This window comes from Eubalaena glacialis, chromosome 8 (genome assembly GCF_028564815.1).
Source record: "Eubalaena glacialis isolate mEubGla1 chromosome 8, mEubGla1.1.hap2.+ XY, whole genome shotgun sequence".
Classification (NCBI taxonomy): Eukaryota; Metazoa; Chordata; class Mammalia; order Artiodactyla; family Balaenidae; genus Eubalaena; species Eubalaena glacialis.
Window position 1 is genome coordinate 123,069,975 of NC_083723.1, and position 12,803 is coordinate 123,082,777.

The 12,803-nt window shown below is 47.1% G+C and overlaps 1 protein-coding gene across 1 annotated transcript; it reads right to left on the minus strand.

The window, feature by feature from the left end:
* Positions 1–3,467: 3,467 nt before the first annotated feature.
* Positions 3,468–5,339, minus strand: LOC133096550 (GTPase IMAP family member 5-like). Its single transcript, XM_061198168.1, has 2 exons — positions 5,297–5,339; positions 3,468–4,348 (listed from the first exon to the last, which is right to left on the minus strand). Exons 1-2 carry the CDS (start codon positions 5,337–5,339, stop codon positions 3,468–3,470), a joined length of 924 nt encoding a protein of 307 aa, XP_061054151.1.
* Positions 5,340–12,803: the final 7,464 nt, after the last annotated feature.

The following is a 12,803-nucleotide window of genomic DNA, read 5'->3' on the forward strand; positions in this document are numbered from 1 at the left end:
AAGGAACTTTATTTGCTTTTCATGTAATTTCACTTTCAATGTCCCTTCCTTGCATCAGACATACCATCCGTTTTCTTCAGCTTAATTTTAGGTAAATAAAATCCAAAGGAGAAAAAAATCCCCTTTTTGTTTTGTTAAAAATGGTGAAAGCAAATAATAAACTAACTGGATACAGCCATGAAATATTAGGGAGCTTGCAGGAAGGAAAGTGAGTGGACCGTCATGCTGTGTGAGCATCTCACCTCTGTGACCTACTTTTTACAGTCTTGCTGTTGAGGAGAGAAACATGTTATATTAAAAGCTGGTAGTGGAATTCCTTATTTTATTCACAAACATACTCTGACTTCCTTGTAGGCTGTGAAAAAAAAAAAGGCACCCCCCCTAGCCAAGAGAGAAAGATGAGGACATTTCGGCAGGGGGTGGGGGGCGGGGGTGGTCTCTGGGGCGTGAAGAGGCTGAGGGAGAAAAGAAGAGGGGCCTGGGGGTGAGGGGGAAGAAGAGGAAGGGGGTCTGTGCAGAGTCAGTGCCTGGGAAATTAAGGAACTGGAATTTCTTAGAGTGGGGCTTGGCAAGGGCCAGACTGTAAGGGTAGTATTTTAGGCTTAGCCGACTATCTGGTCTCCATTGCAGCCACTCAACTGTCCCCTTGCAGCGCAAAAGCCGCGATGGACAAGATGGAAGTGACAGGCGAGGCTGCATTCCCATACGACTTTATGAAATTTGAATTTCATGTACTTTTCATATGTGAAACATTTTGCTCCTTTTGATTTCTTCACCCTTCAAAAAATGTAAAAGCCCTTTTTTAGCTCACAGGTTATGCAAAATGGGCGGCAGGCTGGATTAGGTCTGCAGCCTGCGGTTAGCCGACCCCCGTCTTAGGAAGTTTTCCATCATGGGTTGAGCTGCGATGTAGTGGAACATCTTGAACCCCAAAGTCAGCACAATCGTGTGTGATACCTGTAGAAATTTGGGGAAAGGGTGGCGTTGCCCATTTCAATGGTAGCAAAGAGAAGAGGGCAGACATTGGGGTGAAGTCTGAGCGGAAGTCACGAAGTCAGTGGAAACAGGAAATCCGATGAGGAGGGCCCTGTGCGGCCCCTCCGAACTTCTCCTTTGGGATAGCTGCCGCCCCCAACCCCCGCTTCGTACCCTGTAGGGGAGACCCGCAGTTGTTCCAGGCAGCCTGTGACTGGATGGGCAAGTGATGAATGCTAGAGTGAATCTCAGGAACTCACTGTGATGCCCAAGCGTCATTCTCCAAACCTCCGCTGGTACTAAGGTGCGTGTTGGTCTCTACAGTGCTACCCCATAACTGATTCCAATCTTATGCAAGGAGTGCTCTGTCTGAGCTCCTCAAACTCTTGAAACCCCAAGGAACTCTTGCGTTCTCAGACCAAGGACCCCCTCCTCAATGCAGTGTTCCCAAACGGTCCGACCTAACCTGGTCTCTCCCTTCCTTGACTTCATTCAGCCCCCCTCCACCAACACTTGTGTGAGCACTGAGTGTCGGGCTCTATGCTCAGCGCGGTAGGGGGAGGAAGGCATATAAAAATGGCTCTGAGAGAAATGTGTCAGCCAGAAGGAGGGTGCGGGCTCGGGGGGGGGGCAGGGGGCGGGGTTGGGGGGGTGGGCAGAGGCAACCTAGCCAGGGTGGGGCTGGGCTTCTAGGAATGTGCCGGCCCCTCCCTCCCGGGACTCACTTCAGGAGGAGGGAGCCCATGCTCAAGGAGGGGAATGAGAATCCTGGTAGGAGGGATAAAGGGAGGGACCTGGTTGGGCGGGGCCCTGGGTACCACCCCCAGGGTTCAAGCGCTACCTCCCCGAGGCTTTTAAGCAAGTTAGGAGTTTTAGGAAGATCATGCTGCAGCAATGTGGCCATTGGACTAAATAAGTGTAAGCCTAAGAACAAAGGATAACATTCAGAAAAAAAGAATTCCATCTTGGCCATCAGAGTCTGCGCCATAACACGAGGCGTGGGGAAGGAGAGGAGAGAACGCGGAGGGGCAACACCGATGGGGTGGAACTGACACAGTGTGGGCATTAGCAGCAAGGTCGGGAGGGAGCCAGGTTTCCGTCTTGCCGCCCTGTGACAGTGGCTCCCTGCACTGTCCCGGGCCCTCAGAGGGAGAGTGGGCTGCGCAGAGGAAGGCAGACTTTGGATCTGGATGTGCCGTCCTTGAAGCCCTCTGGGCTGGGCGGTCTCATCCTCCCTCCAGGGAGGGCATCCCAACCAGGCAGAAACTCGGCCCAAGAAAGTATTAGGGAGCAGGGCTGCAGGAGGATGGTCTCCCTCCAGGTGTGTAGATGGTCCATTCCCAGGCCTCCCCGCACCAAGAAGTCATCTCTTTCCCCAGGAGCAGCATTGCCCAGTAATCCAGACGATATTCCACCTTTGTTGATTTCCAAGAGGAATAAAGCCGGAGGGTTAACCCAAGGATATTTTACAGCAGAGAAGGAGAAAGGGTTTTGCTCAACCTTTACTCACACATGAATGTTTGCCAAAGTAATTCCCTGGAAAGTGTTCAGATATGAGCTCTGTTTCTCCCTCAAAGGATAAAGGAAGCATGGAAAAGACCCACCTAGGGATCGTCCCATTTACTCTGCCCCCTCCTTTTGTCATTTCCAAAATAATACAACTCTAGGGATTTTTCACTTTCTTCAGGATTCAGTGAATGTCTACTCTAAGCAGGAAATTTAGCTGTAGAGGGAGATCTTTCCTGATACTAGGAACAAGAAAAGAGAAATTCGTTTATTTAGTCTTGATTCATTTACTCACAGGAAGCATGAAAACAGGGAAGTTCTGATAGATTTAAGGATTTTTTTAAAGGATATGGAGAACTCTTCATTAGTTCAAATGTTTTCAAATGAAGGTAAAGGAGACCCCAAACTCCAATAGCTTAAGCAATAAGGGAATTTATTGGCTGACATACTGGAAATCCAGAGATAGTGCAAGCTTCAGGGCTGGTTGAGTCGGTGGCTCGGGTTGATTCCATCATTCTGCTTGGCTTCAACCTCAGGTCGGTAGCCACATGGCTGCTGTCATTCCAAGCATTACACTCAGATCCAACAATGCTCAGAGGAGGAAGAGACTGTCTCTCTATGGGGGTCTCTCCTGGGCAAGGAGAAACCTTCTGGTCCCACCTCTGCAGACTTTTTCTCACTTCCCATTGGCCTGAATTGGGTCTCAGGCCTATGCCTGAGCTGCTCACTACAAAGAAAATGAGATTGTATATAGACCAGCCAGGCATCCCTCGAACTGAGCCATTGTCATCTTCTTCTGAGGCACGTGGCTTCACCAAGGGAGTGGTGGAGGCATGAACCAAGCCAGAAATCTACAAGGAAGATGGGAGCTGCAGAGATGACAAACCATGTCCTCTGCAGACCAAGAGAATTTATTTCTGAAATGAACAATGAATCCTTGAGGTGATACTTTAGAAAAGGCTCTGACAAACAGATGAGACAGAGAATTAAAGATGATACCAGATGATCAGCAGAATAAGAAGAAAAAGTAAGCTGCACCAAACAAGACAAACACAAAGCTCATCGTGCACAACGATCCAGTTTTTGACTCGGAGGAGCGCCTTGAAGGCACGGTTTCTCTGGGCCTCTTTCAGGTCTTGCTTTTGCTTTGCAACATGCGACCGCACCTTGGCCAGGTAGCGCACGTGACCTTCTCCGTGGGGGTCGCCCCCGCCCTGCTGGTGCCGCTGTGCATCAAAGAAGAGGTCGTTGCTGAGGTAGGCGCCCTGATGCTCCCTCTCCAGCCCCTCGACCATGGCCATCAGCCCGGCCAGCTGCTCCCCCAGCTCGTCGCCGGAGGCCCGGTTGTTGAAGGCGCAGTACCTCTGCCCGCACTCCCGGACCAGGCCCCTCAGCCTCAGGTTGTCTGTGTTGGCTACATAGTCATGCAAGGATCCGTCCGCTAAGTCCTCCTTGTGGGTGAACAGGATGACCATGTGTCTCAGGGCTCTCGCCCCAAAGACCTCCTTCACCCTGGTCACGGCCACCACGTCCTGCTCTGTGAAGCGCCCCAGCTGGGTCACCAGCAGCAGCACGTGAGGCCCCGGGGCCGAGAGCAGGTAGCAGTCCCCGATGTTCTCGTACACCTCTTGGTCCTGGGCCCTCGCCTCAAAGATGGGGGGCGTGTCCACCACCAGGATGCTCCTCCCGTTCCACGTGCCCGTTGCCCCCTGACACTTCCTGGTCACCGACTGGGCCCCCAGCCTGGACTCAAACACTGGCTGGCAGAGGATGCTGTTCCCGGTGGCGCTTTTCCCGCTGCCTGTTTTGCCCACTAGGATGATCCTCAACCAAAATGATCCGGGATTTAAGCTCTCTTCTCCTCCACCTGTCAGAGCACACGAAAAGTTAATGTGCCATTGCCATGGACTGAATGTGTTCCCCCCAAAATCATATGCTGAAACCCTAATCGTCAATGTGATGGTATCTGGAAGTTGGGTCTTTGGGAAGTGATGAGGGCGTGAGGATGGAACTCCATAATGGAATTAGTGTCCTTCTAAGAAAAGAAAGAGACTAGAACTCTCTTTCCACCAGATGAGGACACAGCAACCAGGAAGTGTGTTCTCCCCAGGCACCAGATCTACCACACCTTGATCTTGGACCTCCCAGCCTCCAGATCAGTGAGAAATAAATGTTTGTTGATTACCACCCAGTCTGTGGTGTTTGTTTTAGCAGCCTGAACTGACAAAAAGAGTAATAAATACCTTTTTAAGAGGAAGAGAACGAAAGATAAAAAGGAAGAGACCTAGAAGAAATAGCATCCCTGGATCAATTAGGCTATCAAACTCTCTTTTCCCACCACAGGGCTGGGCTCAGAGTAAATATTCTTACGTAGAGAATAAAGGGAAGTCATGCAGGGCTGGTGGAATAAATCATCCCAGCTGGCCAAAGTCTTTAGGATCGCTCCTTTTGGGATGCTGAATTTTTCCACCCTTTCCAGAACATTCTCCCTATTCAGTTCCCACCCTGAAGGCTTTCTGATGCTCAGAGCTTCCTATGACCACTAAATTAATTGTTAGTCGCATACTTTCAACTCCTCCCATCCCTGCCTGTCCTCTGTTTTACAAGATGGCAGGGTTTTATCTGAAAAAACTTACCCTCACTAAGGAGAGCATGACAGCAAATAGCCTAATAAGTTCTATTTCTTGGGGGATATGCATTTTCTTTGTGTTGAGGTGACTCTAGTCTTGTACCTTTCACTACAGGTGGGAAGTTTGCTGACCCAATGCTGAGTTCATGGTCCCCAGGTGTTGTGCAGGGCTCCACCAGATCTTACCTTTGATGCAGGTGTCTTCTCCACCCTTCTGAAGCCCCTCCATTTTTTTCTAGATGGAAAACAGGCAGAGATTGTTCATACTGGAGTCGGATGCGACATCCGACACAAAACACCACATTTTATAGATGAGGAGATTGAAGGGAGAAAAAAACAACTACTGAAGGTCACACATAATTTAATGGATGAGCCGAGACTAAAACCCAGGGCTGCTGACCCTCAGCCATTCTTGGCACTAGACTGAGCTTCCTCACAAAGAGTATATAGACAGTCCCAACACAAGAGCACCGCACGTGGTTTCCCACCACCTGTATTTAACTACTAACAGGATGCACTGAAAAAGTGCTGTCCACCCAGAAGACCAAATAAGGAAGTTGGTCATTTCCTGGCTTCCTGGCTCTCTGTCTTCAGGGTCTCAGTCCTGGCACCCAAACTCAAGATTGCCTGGCAAAGTTTCGCCTTGGGTAAACTCACAAAAGACGTTCTTCCCTAAGTTTCCATGGTGATGGTGGTAGAGAGGGTCACGAATCATCCCAGTTTGCCCAGGACTGAGAGGATCCCCTGATCAAAGGAACTTCAGTGTTGAAACTGGGAGAGTCCCAGGCAAACCAGGACGAGTTGGTCACGCCAGGAGTAGGAGATTGTCATGACCCCAGGTGGGCAGTGGGGTGGAGCGTACATCTGGTAAACAGAGGGAAGGCCTGATTTGTTAGGCTCAGACCAGCTGTTATGTTACCAAAGATCTATGCTTCCATATTCTCAGCTCAAATAGTCTTTGACCAGTAGCTACCTCAGGGGCATCTCTTTCCAGTCCACTCCCCTTCTTTCATTGTCCCCCATATGCCTTTTTCTTGATCTTTGTCTTTCTTCCTACTTCCTACTTCCTGTGCTCAGTGAGTGGGGCCACTCAGCCCCACCCAAGGATGACTACTCAAGCTTCACTATTGGGAAAGAACTTCACGACCCTTCCCAAAACTGCATCAGGACCTCGCTGTGTGCAAAGTTTTAGAGTATTTTCTAAGGCTCAAGGAGTTAATGCTAAAGAATGAATCTCTAATTGTGGAATTTCAGCACCTAGGACAGGTGAACCGAAAAAAAATACTTTTTGGAATAAGTAGATTTCCTCCACGTTCCTTGGGATCACACCATATAGGATGTTATCTAGCCTCTCCACCTCTGAAACTGGCCACAGGGATTACCTTTGAAGGAAAAATAATTTAATAAATAAATAACTTGGGAATTATTTTAATTTGACTGTCAAAATTCAGCTTCTATCAGACAGTTTCCTGGTAATATCTTGTAATTCGTTCTAATGGTATTTTCAAGCCAAAAGAGAATTCTGCCTCAAGACTTCAATATCAGCTCCTGCCTGAGTTTCCAGCCTGCCAGTCTGCCCTACAAGTTTTGGACCTACCAGCCCCCATAATTGCATGAGCCAATCCTTCAAATAAATTTCTTCATACATACATCCTATTGGTTCTGTTTTACTGGAGAAAACTGATACACCGATCCAGCTAATTCTCTCTGTTGAAATTTGGAGAAGGAGCAAACCTGAAAATAATTCTCATCTTTGGCTGGATCTTTTCAAGCACGAAGTCTATAGGGAGGATTTTTTTAAAGATGTGATTGCATAGCGGGTGGCAAATGGGGACACCGGTGTTTTTTAGATATCAGCTTATTTTCTGTGCTGATGATCTTGAAACCAAGGTGCTCTTGTACTTTTCTCATGTACTGCCCTTGGATCCTCTTGAATGGTGGTCTCCAGAGAGGACCAGCAAGGAGGGGCTCCCAAGCATCTGAGGACACCAGGCTGGTACCAGGTAAGTGACTAGATGAATGTTAAGGGGCAGAGAAGGTGATGCTGGAAGAGCCGCAGAAAGGGGAGCTGGAGGGGGGCTGGAGCTGATATGCCTGGACTCAGAGAAATCAGGTAACACTGTCCACGTCTTTTATATATGAGGAATACAGCAACGATGTGAAGCCACCTGCACCCAGGACTGTGGGTTGAAGGGATATCCGAGAGAGATGGCAACACCTTCACGGTGTCTCCCGGCCAATTGGGAGTGCAGGCAGGACCAGAATGTGCTGCCTGCGCTGTGTGCTGGGGGGGATATTCCCCTCTGGCTGCCCCTCAGACCCTCGGGAACGGGTCAAGCAGCGCTACTCACGTGATGTGTATGGCCAAGCGACTGGTAGCCAGCCATCTTGGAACAAGAATGAGAGGCTTAAATTGCTGCTCTCTCTGAGTCTAGTCTGAGCAGAAAGGGAAGTGAAAAAAGGGGCCCCTTCTCAAGAACCATCTTTCTCAATTATTTTTTGAGGATTTTTTTCCCCTCTCTAGTCCAAACGGCCACACCTCTGGGCAGAAGGCTGCCACCGGGTCCCAGCTGCACACCCTCCCCAGCTCTGTCCCCTGCAGATCCCTGTGCCCTTGTCGTCACATTAGTCCCCTCCCGACATCACCATCATCGTGCTTCCTCCTGGCCATCAACCTAGCTCCCTTATTGTAGAGCCATCATCCTTCCATTCATTCATTTAAAATGTTACTAAATACCTGGCCTTGCTAGACACTTCTCTCCCTACACCTGGAGGATGGTTGGACCAGTTTAGAGAACAGCTCCTTCCAAAGACAGGGAAAGAAGGTGATTCCTTCTACCACCCTTGGGAAGCCCCACTTCCTGCAACATCTCCACTGGGCAGGGCTGAAAGGAGCACGTGGGGACAGGAAAGGTAGAGGCACCCTTGGCAAAATTGTGAAATGGGCTGAAACTGGCCTGAAATGGGCCAAAACCCAGGCAGATTATCTTACTCTCATTTGCCAAAAGTATTCAGGATCTCCTCCCTACTGGCCCCACGAGAGAGGGTTGGAGAAGGTGACACGCTGATTAGGAATCATAAACAAGATGCCATGGTGAGACACTGTCGCTGTCAAAGGGTGCCAGGCAAGGTAAGCCTCCAGGAATAACGCCCTCATAACTCCATTCTGGTCAATGAGCAGGTTAAATCATTTTTCAAAACAATAAATTGTATTTCTTTCTCAGAAATAAAACACATGTTTTACCCGAGCAGATCACCTTGAGTCCTGTTCCTGAAATCTTTTTCCCTCTTGAAAACAGAAACTTGCCTTCAAGTTGAGTGGTGTATGCAACAGAAACAAGCAACAGACATCAAGTCAGATTAAAATCGCAAGGCAAGTTTTCAGCCCGTTCTTCAAAGGGCATCCTATGACTTCTGGGAGCAGGTTGCAGGGAGGAGGGTCAGACCATCCTCCCTCACCCAGCAACGTGCAGAGAACTCTATAGGTGCACCCAGATGTGGGTGCAGCAGCCACTAGGTGCATATGTGAATACACTTTTGCACAAACATGAGAAATAAGCAAGCTAGTATCACCAAAGGGCTACTCTCTGAGCTCATTCTGTTCAAAATTTTAGGTTCTGAAAAATATAGTACTAGTAATATTTTCTGTTTGCAGTTATTTGGGGCTTTAGGATATGTAATTCCTGACCCTAATAATTTAGGAATAATGAAACTGAGGCTTAGAAAGATCAAGTGTGCAGATTGACACAGATTGTTACTGGAGAACTGCAGTGAGAGGGAGAAGGAGAGGGAGGGAAGGGGAAAGAGAGAGGTAGAGAGACGAACAAGCCCTGTTACCTGGTAGGTCCTGGAAAGTTCTGCAAGTTCTCAGACAATCTTGCTGCAATCTTCCCTCCTCTCCCAGGCAGCCTCTATCATTGGCTTCTAGTCTCTTCACAAAAACATAAGAGCAGTGGCAGATGAAAAAACCTGGCCACCAATTCTATCTGCCAGAGAGAGAGAGAGAGAGAAAGACCCCGTCCCCCGGGGCAGGAAAAGGACAATGTGTGAGTTTCCTCACCAAGCCATGCTCAGAGAGTGACTCAAAAGCCCTCGGAGACGCCAGAGGAAGAAGGTTTTCTTTTTTGGTTTGGCTTGGTTTTGTTTTCTTTTTAATAACAGTTCCATTTCCTTCTCCCCACCGCATCTCTGTAAGGCTTTTGTGCAGAACAAGGTCTCTACCTGAGTTAGTCTGGAGACCCGGGGAAGCCAATGAACATCTGGGGCACAGCTGCATCCCAAACCAAGCATCCGCCGCCTTTCACTGGCCCACACTGGACCAACTCGCATCTCCCCACGCCCACCATTTACCTCTCCTGCATAAAGATAGCTTCTTATATGTAATTCCAGACAGCAGTGAAGGCTGAACTCAAGGCAGGCATCTTGCTTGAGACCTTCTATGGCTCTGGCCCCCCTTCTTGTTTCTCTGTCAAATGCCCTGCTCTCAAGTCACCCATGCTTTGACCTGAGGAGGAGACAAAGTTTGGTAGGTTTCTTCACCTAGGTGGACGTGCATTTCCACAGAAGCCAGGGCCACATCCGACCCCACCCATAGTGCGATTTAGGCAAAGTGACAGGCACTTAAGGGGGTAGGGGTGCCCTGGCGCCTCCCACTGCCCTGATTAATGCTCTTCCTCTGCTTCTGTGTAAAGGCCCTGCTGGGGGTCCCTGGGTTGTAGGGGCTGAAGCGCCTCTCTGGAGACATTCTTAGAGTGAAGGAGGCAGAGTTTGAACCATTACTTGCACGTTTGGGTTCAGAACTATAAGTTGGAGAAACAGCTATAATCAGGACATTGAGCTACAAGTAACTCTTGGTTCTTTGCTTAGAGAGGAGAGCATTTATAATGCAGATAACACCCACATTTCACATTCGCAATGAAAGCCATGCCTGACTTACAAAATATTCTCCCATATTGATACTGTCATTTTAACTTTTCAAACAATAATAGCTATTACACTGAATGAGGTGGATACATGTCCTCCTGCTGTAAAGGACAGAAAGGCATGCTTTGAACATACAGAAGACATTTTTTTCTCTTTGCTAGCTAGAAATCCCTCTGGTATCTCATTTTAGTTGGGGGGGGGGCAGCGGGTAGGGGAAAGAAGGTTAAAAGATCAACTCCTCTAAAACAAAAATAACTCTTTGTGCTAGACATTTATCAACTCTTAACTGATTTATCATGAATACTTTTATGCATGAAGTCAACTTATTCGGTCATCTCAGCACATATTTTGTAAATACTTGGTACACAAGACATTGCTCAAAGGTATCAAATCCACACCTGCCTCGTGAGTTTTTCACGGTTGAGGTAAACCTGTCCTTTTACCTGTCTTAAGCTACTGAGGCTAATACTCACGAGCCCACACCATAGAAACTATGGATCCTGACCGGTTACTTTCTGTGCATTAGAGAAAATGCAAATTAATCACTGAAAAAATCATCTTGGTTCTGTCTTCAGGCATTTCCTCAGCTACTACATAGGGTGAGATGAGATGCCTTCTACTGGGGACAATTGTATGCTTTTTCCTCTAAACAGCCTCTTCATATACTTAGCTGATTTCTTCTGTTAAATTATATGTATTTTTCTTGTTGATTTAAGAAAGGCCTTTATTTATTACTCAAGAAAGCAAAATACTACCTACTCTATATAACACTGGTTAACACTCCTTTTCTGCCCCTTTGCTTTCTTTATTTAGAGTTTTGTGGCTATTCAGGGCTCCTCTTTTTCCTTCAGTGTTAGCTCTTGGAATTCTAGTGATGGCTCTTCAAGCCATAAGTGCTTCTAATGGTTGGTGAAAGAAATACCAGCAATAAAAAAGGAGGGAAATTGTTCCTTTGCCCCTACAGCTACAGAGAAAAACAGCAAATATTATTCCTGCAACAGAGTCTGTGAGATATCTAGTCCTCGAAAACTGTAGCTCTGCCCTGTGAAAATAACCATTCGTCTCTCAAAACTTGTAGAATTATGGTTGTCTTATTTAATAATGTGTTTCCTGGGACTTCCCTGGTGGCGCAGTGGTTAAGAATCTGCCTGCCAGTGCAGGGGACAGTTTGAGCCCCAGTCCAGGAAGATCCCACATACCGTGGAGCAACAAAGCCTGTGCGCCACAACTACTGAGCCTGCACTCTAGAGCCCGTGAGCCACAACTGCTGAGCCCATGCACCACAACTACTGAAGCCCATGCACCCTAGAGCCTGTGCTCTGCAACAAGAGAAGCCACCACAATGAGAAGCCCTTGCACCGCAACGAAGAGTAGCCCCCTTTCACCGCAACTAGAGAAAGCCCATGCACAGCAATGAAGACCCAGCACAGCCAAAAAATAAATAAACAATAAATTTATTTAAAAACTAATGTGTTTCCTTATTGTGAGATGTAAATTGAAATCTAGTAATTCCTAACAAGTCTAAATACTCATAAGGTTTCTTGGACAGATCCAAAGGAGATCACTGATACTTCTTTCTTCTGCCATAGGCATGGAGGTAATAAAATAAAACAAAATAAAATAGTCAAAAAAGTTTGAGACTTGAGTCTCTAATTTAAATTGACAATATGCTCAGTAAAAGAGAACTGCCAATTGGTGTCAAATGCCTTGCAGATACTACCCCCTGCTGTTTATCTCTTAAGTTAGCTATGGTAAGTTTTTTCCTCAGTCTGGAAATTTTAACAAACATTTTATTTATGACTTCTATCGTTCTTAGAAGGCCCTCCTTTCTCATCCCTTTACTTAAAAATATGTTATTTAGGTCCACATAAAAATCTGCACATGCATATTTATAATAGCTTTATTCATGATCTCCAAAATTTGCAAGCAACCAAGATGTCCTTCAGTAGGCAAATGGATAAATAAACTGTGGTACAGCCAGTCAATGGAATATTATTCAACATTGAAAAGAAATGAGGGGTTTCCCTGGTAGCACAGTGGTTAAGAATCCGCCTGCCAATACAGGGGACACGGGTTCAAGCCCTGGCCCAGGAAGATCCCACATGCCGTGGAGCAACTAAGCCCGTGAGCCACAGCTACTGAGCCTGCGCTCTAGAGCTCGCGTGCCACAACTACTGAGCCTGCGTGCCACAACTACTGAAGCCCACGCACCTAGAGCCCATGCTCTGCAACAAGAGAAGCCACTGCAATGAGAAGCCCACACACCGCAACAAAGAGTAGCCCCCACTCGCTGCAACCAGAGAAAGCCTGCACGCAGCAACGAAGACCCAATGCAGACAAAAATAAAAATTAAAAATAAATAAATTAAAAATAAATAAATAAAAAGAAAAGAAATGAGCTATGAAGCCATGAAAAGACATGGAGGAATCTTAAATGCATATTACTAAGTAAAAGACGCCATCTGAAAAGGCTACGTACTGTATGATTCCAACTCCGACATTCTAGAAAAGGCAAAACCATGGGGACAGTAAAAGATCAGTGGTTCCAGGGTTTGAGGAGATGGATGAATAAGTGGAGCACAGAGTATTTTTAGGGCAGTGAAACTATTCTGTCTGATGTTATAATGGTGGATACATTTCACTGTACATTTGTCAACATCCATAGACTAGACAACACCAAGAGGGAACTCTCATGTAAACTGTGGTCTTTAATTAAATAATAATGTATCAATATTGGCTCATCAACTGCAACAAATGTACCACACTAATGC

What these genes read in the sequence shown, in the direction of transcription:
- LOC133096550 (XM_061198168.1), bottom strand. Translation starts at nt 5,339, where the DNA reads ATGGAGGGGCTTCAGAAGGGTGGAGAAGACACCTGCATCAAAG. An exon ending in AGAAGACACCTGCATCAAAG is followed by an intron (nt 4,349 to 5,296) that starts GTAAGATCTGGT and finishes GTGCTCTGACAG; the next exon opens with GTGGAGGAGAAGAGAGCTTA.